This window comes from Argiope bruennichi, chromosome X1 (assembly GCF_947563725.1).
Source record: "Argiope bruennichi chromosome X1, qqArgBrue1.1, whole genome shotgun sequence".
NCBI classification, from domain to species: domain Eukaryota; kingdom Metazoa; phylum Arthropoda; class Arachnida; order Araneae; family Araneidae; genus Argiope; species Argiope bruennichi.
Genome location: NC_079162.1, coordinates 97,826,262 through 97,833,307, shown reverse-complemented (window position 1 = coordinate 97,833,307; position 7,046 = coordinate 97,826,262). Strand labels below are relative to the sequence as shown.

The 7,046-nt window shown below is 28.7% G+C and overlaps 1 protein-coding gene across 1 annotated transcript; it reads right to left on the bottom strand.

Moving 5' to 3' along the window:
- Nucleotides 1-478: 478 nt before the first annotated feature.
- Nucleotides 479-6,650, bottom strand: LOC129959535 (cytokine-like nuclear factor N-PAC). Its single transcript, XM_056072414.1, has 2 exons — nt 6,529-6,650; nt 479-2,177 (listed from the first exon to the last, which is right to left on the bottom strand). The coding sequence occupies exon 2, from the start codon at nt 1,787-1,789 to the stop codon at nt 620-622; it is 1,170 nt and encodes a 389-aa protein (XP_055928389.1). The 5' UTR covers nt 1,790-2,177; nt 6,529-6,650; the 3' UTR covers nt 479-619.
- Nucleotides 6,651-7,046: the final 396 nt, after the last annotated feature.

The window sequence follows — 7,046 nt, the reverse complement described above, 5'->3', positions numbered from 1 at the left end:
TTTTAAGTCTTTACATAGTGGTTTTACAACTATATAACTCCTAAACTGCATGCACTATAAAAATTCTTGCATTTCACTAAGAAAATATACAAATGCAAACTTCAATAATTCATCAATAGCAATAGTCTATGAATAATATAATCAAATTTTGTACTGCAATTTTATTCTTTCTTTACCTGCTTCAATGTTAGTAAGGGGGAGGGACATTTATATGCAAGATAATTTATTACTTGAGAATTAAATGTCTTTTCCTAAGCCCAGAACAACGCATGGACTAATTTTAGGAAACATGTGCCTAAATTCTCAATCAAAATTCAATAAACATTAAAATTTAAAACTTAAATTTATGAAATAAGGTGCTTTATTATTCAATATATTTAATAATCAAGCTGCTCTAGTTTCAGAATATAAAACGAGCAATAATGATATAATGAAAATATAAAAGTTGAAGATCAAACAATAAAAAGACACAACAAAATTGTGTGAATGATAGCTTTAATGGATTATGAAATATTTTAAAACATTTTACAATGAATTGGTATAAAAAGCCTATTTGCCTCTTCAGGCATAGCTTAGCGAAACAATAAACTGACTCTAATAATTATCCTCCGAGTGAACATCAGATACGGTCAGTTTTAGCCAGATTGAACAATTCATTTGCTATTGCCGTGACAAACATTTTTTGTTCACCATTAGTATCCAATAAAATAGCCAATTGCAAATCTTTTTGCTGATGCTTAACATCAGAAGTATCATTTGGACAGACACCTGACAATCCTATTTCATCAATAAGAGGTGAATTTAGTGGTGAACGTTCTATGATTTCCAAGAAGGTGATCGGATCGAGATTGCAACGCTTAACAAAAGTCATGGCTTCTGCCAAGGCAACATGTGATACACCAATTAGCATACTGAGAATAAGGTTCATTTTAGAACCATAGCCAACTTCACAGCTAAGATAATGTGCATTTCTTGAGAAGGTAGAAAAGTAACTCTCACAATTTCTAAAAAGTTCCTGATCACCTGCACTCAAAATTAACAGAGTTCCATCTTCAGCCATTTCCATGGTTCCATTAATTGTAGCTTCAAGATATCTTCCACCTTTAAGGGTGATGGCTTCTGCTATTTCTATTGATGTAGTTGGATCCATTGTTGTCATTTCAACATAACCTTTTGATCCACACGGTGATCTTTCAAAACCTGACAGCACACCATTATTTCCAAAAACGATGGTTTTTGAGGCCTCAGGATCAGAAACACAGCAGAAAATTATGTCACATTTTTCAACTAGAACACCTGGAGTCAGTGCAAGCTGAACTCCAAATTGAATCCAAAAACCTCTACATTCGTTAAAATTTTGAGTCCAAACCGTGACTATGTGATTTGAATTGAGAAGATGTTGAACAAGAGTTTGACCCATCTTTCCGAGACCAATAAATCCTATCTTCTTATCTGATGGTCTAACATTTTTTGCTCTTATGACTTCATTGGGTTCATGTAAATTACGAGTAGGACATGGCAGAAGTTCAAAGTTATCACGTGTGGCAATTCTTGAAGAAGTACAAGTAGTAGTAGGATGATGCTGCTGCTGATTTAATAATCTGATATCAGTAATACAATTATGGTTTAGATTAGGAGGTGTATTTTTAATTAATTCAGAGAAGTCTTCAGTAGGTCTTTTAGATAACTTCCGAGGAGGAAATATTTTTTTCTTTTGAAATTCATCAGTAGCACATCTTTTGGGTAAAACTTTCTTTCGAACTTTAGGGCTTTCAGTTTTCTCTTTCATTCTTTGTTCTTGAGCAATTTTCTTTTCAATAACATTTGTCGATACTTCACGAGATTTTTTAGGCGATTCCTTTGCTTTGACTACATATTTAGCATTTGCTTTATTGCTAATCTTAATCTGTTCGATTTTTTCTTAGTTAAAGCAAAATGTAACATTTCGTCAGAATGAAGTACAATTTTTTTATCATTTATCCATGCATAATTTTCACTTCCAAAAAAGAATACATAATGTTGTGCCTTTTTAGGAACAGAAGATCTTGCATCTGTAGGAGGTTTCGCAATCCTTCCTGGCCAAAAAGGAAAGCCCTTCATCTTTGCCCATATTAAATCTCCAACGTTAAAATGTTTTTTGGCTGCCATCTTCAGTTAGAAGCCTGATGCCTTTATACCTATGATTGAATAAAAGAAACAACTCAAGTTAGTAATATTTTACATCATTAAGTGAATAAGTTTAAGACATACTTCCAATTTAAAGAAATTGCAACTTCTAAACATAGTTTATAAACTGAACTTCTGCATGTATAAATTCGTTTATGTTAAAATATAAACAGCTAGCATTTGGAAAATAAGAGAAACTGGCATTCATGAGAGCCAATGTGAACAAGAAGCCATGAAATTATCCATCCTATAAATTATATTCATTAGTTTTAGAATAAAATTTAAATTTCTATTGGATAAAATCGAACAATTTACATAAAAAAATTCAGATGCATTCCATATCTACTAACTGCTTCGTATAAATTTTAACTTATAACTATTAACAAAGCAACTATTAAAGATGATATACTTTTAAAAAGCTTATTCTTTTTAAAGATTTATTGGATACTATAAATTGAGTTAAAATATTTACTAGGCATTTCAATTTTATAAAATACCAGAATTTATACAAACTGTGACACAATACAGCATGGAAGAATTCAGTTTGATATACTTACAGTAACATGGGGCAACAGCACATAAATACTGAAGACTATTTCATTTGAATTTAAACTTATAAAATTCAATTATAGCCCTAAAAATCCAACACTTTCATTGATCAATAGTTAAAATATGCTATCAGAAGAGTTAGAAATACAACAGGAAAGGACAAATTAAGCAATTTTTAAAACGTGCCTTCTATCGGCACTCTGAACACTTCAGCTAATCTCCCTACTCTCTTTTTCAAAGAGAGATATATCCTTTAAAGCAAAAATTATCTAGCCATTATTGTGACAAAAATTAAATATTTTGCTATGAGAGAGAGAAAAAAAAAAAAAAAAACGGAATGTTTAATTGAAAAATTTCTTATTCAAGGATATGACTGAAAAATTTTTATTCAGTTTATGTCACAAATCAAATAAATTCAGACACAAAAGACAAATGAAAAATATTCTAGAAACTAAATTCAAGAAGAAAAGTTTGACATTATTCTACTAAATGCCAAAACTAAAAATAAACCATGAAGAATATAAATCTCATGAACCTGATAATAGAATTAAGCAGCACAAATTACAAACATATAATATTAAAAACTGTAAGAAAAATTGCTATCAGTTTACTTATAAATAATGATTATTTTTTTCATTTTTATTTTAAAAGAATATATTATGAAGCTTTTATTTAGTTCCATGGCTTAAATAGATTTTCCCCATTATTGTATAAATGAAAAGTTTGATAAAACAAAGATAGCAAATAAGAGAAAAATCGAAAAAATTTAAGCAAAAAACTGTGACCGGACGTCCTGATTTATCTATTAAAAGGAAGATACAAATGCAGTAAGTACAGAAATGAAAATGTAATAACTAATTTTTAAATATAAAATCCAAGACAAAGAAAATAGAAGGATGTATTATTATTATTAAATTATTTTTATGTAGGATACTACATATCCTTGCATCATCATATAAAATAATTGCTACGACAGCATTTCACAGATTCACGAGTGATTAGTCATCATTTTCCAATTACATGGCTGCCTTGTTCGCTGTGTTTCACTCCCTGTGACTTTTGGTTATCAGGTTTCCTAAAAGACCATGTTGAACCAAAAGAGGCTGATCAGTGAAAGACCGGCATCTGTGCTAGATCTGATGGACAAAATTTGACACTACATTCTTGAAATACTAACTTATATTCTAGTCAGATCTGGCAAATATAGTTCTGTGATTCAGTAGTATAGTTCTGTAGTATAGTTCTACATTGTTGAACTTGAAGAACAACATATTGAGTAGTTTTAATGCTACATTTTTTGTTTTGTTTTGTTTTGTTATTTAACATTTATAAAGCATATTAAATGTTTTAAAGGGTATTTACATTGCCACTAATTGACAGATTTTCGTATTAAAATTTTTTGTTTAATAAATGTTATGCGCATTATTAAGTTATTGAATAATCTGTAGCTCAAATTTTATCTCATTTGAACTAAAGGAATGCATTCTAAAGAACTCCAAAGAGGGAAAGTTATTTCTTGCTTGGTATACAAGAGAACATTAGGAAAAGCGAATAAATTATTATAAACAAAAGCATATTTAAGCAATTATTTCTTTAATGTTAATGGAATTTTGCGACATATTTCAGACACATTGTTAATAGGACTTTCGTTGGTATGACTACTGACATTTTATAATTAGCTTTCGAACTTCGTTACAACAAGCATTTTCATTTTGTGTACATAGACAAGGAAGAAATTTGGGACCTGGGAATTATTTTTTAATGAGAAATATTTATCTACAATTTAACAGTTTTGACAGATAAAAAGTGAAAAGATGTGCAGCTAGGAAGATCTTCTACTTTCTCTCCACAATGGGAATTCCTGCCTTGTGATAAATTATAAAAAAAAAAAAAAAAAAAAATCTTATTTTTCAAGCCAGTTATTTCAATATTTAATACATCTGAAAATCTTAAAATATAGCCATTAATTTCTTTTTCTCTGAAAATTAGCATATAGTTGAAAAAAGCTAACTTTTTATACTTTAAATGTAAACATTCATAATATATCAAACTCTAAAAAATTGTAATAAAAATGCAGAATGAAGTTTTACATCACAGGTTAAAAAAATCATCAACAAACACATTTTGTACAAATAACTAAGGTAAATATTTCAAAGATTACAAATATAATAGTGGAAGTGACTTTTTCAAAAAGTTTTAAAATTACAATACTGGCAAAAATTTAATTCAACCCCTCTTTGAATTCTGATGATCATCTCTCAAATAAATTCTGATGATCATCTCTCAAATAATTTTTTTTTTCCCCACATTTATAGCACAGTTTGTGTTATATTAATTTCTAGAAAACAAAACAGTTTTTATTACTTCAAATTTTAACACATCAATTTAATCAAACAATGAAATGTTTATATGTCTCATTCATAGGGCTGCATTTTAAATTTTGTTCAAATTTAAGTCTAGAAAAACATGAAAAAAATAATAAATTCAGCAATATTCTTTAATTGCTCATATATTGATTATATCCATATTGGTATTAATATTGATAAAAAAATCGCTAGTTCAAAACAACTGAAAAGTATAATGAACAAAATGATTTCCCATCCAATTCCAATCCCCTTTGTACTATAGCCATCCTTAACATGGTCATGATACAGAGGCTACCTTGTTTCCCCTGATTATGATTATATGATCTCCACATCTATACAGTGAGGCAACTATAATATATATATATATATATATATATATATAAAAGAGGGAGCAAAATACTATTATAAAAATTGCTTATGATCTGATTAACTTTAAAAAATAGAACAGTTGAATCTCTTAAGTGATGTTGTATTTTTTGAAACAACAATGGAAAAAAACAATAGAGCTTATTTTCTAGAAATTATAATTATACTAGAATAATAAGTATCTAAGAATATAAATAAATTCAACTATGGTATGTACTCCCTCACTGAATATGAATGAAATTCATGACCAAGTTTCTAAAGTAAGTAAAACATGATGAAATTGCTACTTTTTAAATCTCAATTTGAAAATTTAAAATCAGATATGATTAAAAGATTTAATTTCATTAAGAATAAAGAAATCAAATTGAACTAACTGAACATTACTGCAAATAAACAATTTAAAAACAAAAGTTTGGTTTCGGAGAACGCACACTTCAAAATGTGTATGTACCCTTTCATGACTATCAAGAAAAACTAAACCTACCTAAATTAATCAACGAACATTCCGCATTTAAAAGAAGAAATAAGAACATTTTCTTTTAAAAATTCTAAAATACAAAAACAGAACAGATACATTTTAGCAAGTATTTACTTCCTGAGGAGGATAAAATTATCATGAGTTAAATTCTGTGTCATCCCCAAATCCAATGAAAATATAAAAAAAACATGAATACTTTTGTCTACACTGAAAAACATGGCTACCATTGAGGAAGCAGAAAGAATTTTTTTTTTATTCATAAAACACAAGATGAGAATCGTATAAATGCGCTGTCTTGGAAAATATTTTTTTTCCTATGCAGTATGCAGCCAACATGATTTCTATAAAATTAATTACAGTGTGTTTAAATACGAGCTGAAGAAAATTAAAATAAGCAATATTTCGACTAATTCATCGAAATGCATGATAAATTAATTCTTGAAATGAAGAAATAACACTTTAAATAAAAATAGGATATGTTTCCAAACAAACAAAGTTTCGATACACAAAATTCAAGTCACTCTAATAGAACAATTCTTTAGTTAATAAATTAAAGCTCATACAGATCATATTGATATATAATTGTTATATAAGTTAACTTACTTGTCAAAAAGTCGTTGACAATAATAAAATCTAAATAAAATTAAATGGTCAAGGCTAATTTGACACTGGGTAGCCATAAAATGCAGTCAACTGAATGAATGCCGGATTACAGTTACAGTTAACGTGTTAAGAATATCAAAACGTTTCATTAATCTAAACATGCTAGGTATCTTATATTTGTGCAGCATTTTTAGCTGTAAAAAAAATTGACCTAAGCATTTTGCGCTGAATGTAAAAGGTGAGAAAGCCTGGGGCTATAGAATATTATCATGTAAAGGATCAAACATTCAATTCTGATTGAACAAACCATTCTTCGGAAAGTATCTCGATACGTATATGAATAATGCTATCGTAGATGTGATTAGCTGATTTTCAATGGTGAGTGTCAAAACCGCATATCACTATAATTACGGCTATTCACAGGAAGTGTTTGTAAGAGTAGACATGCTTGCTAAGTGGTATCAGTGATTTTTTTACTTGAGTGACTTCGTACTTGACAATAGAGATACTTAATCCAC

Excerpts from the sequence above, each read along its gene's own strand:
- LOC129959535 (XM_056072414.1), bottom strand. The coding sequence starts at position 1,789 with ATGAAAGAGAAAACTGAAAGCCCTAAAGTTCGAAAGAAAGTTTTACCC.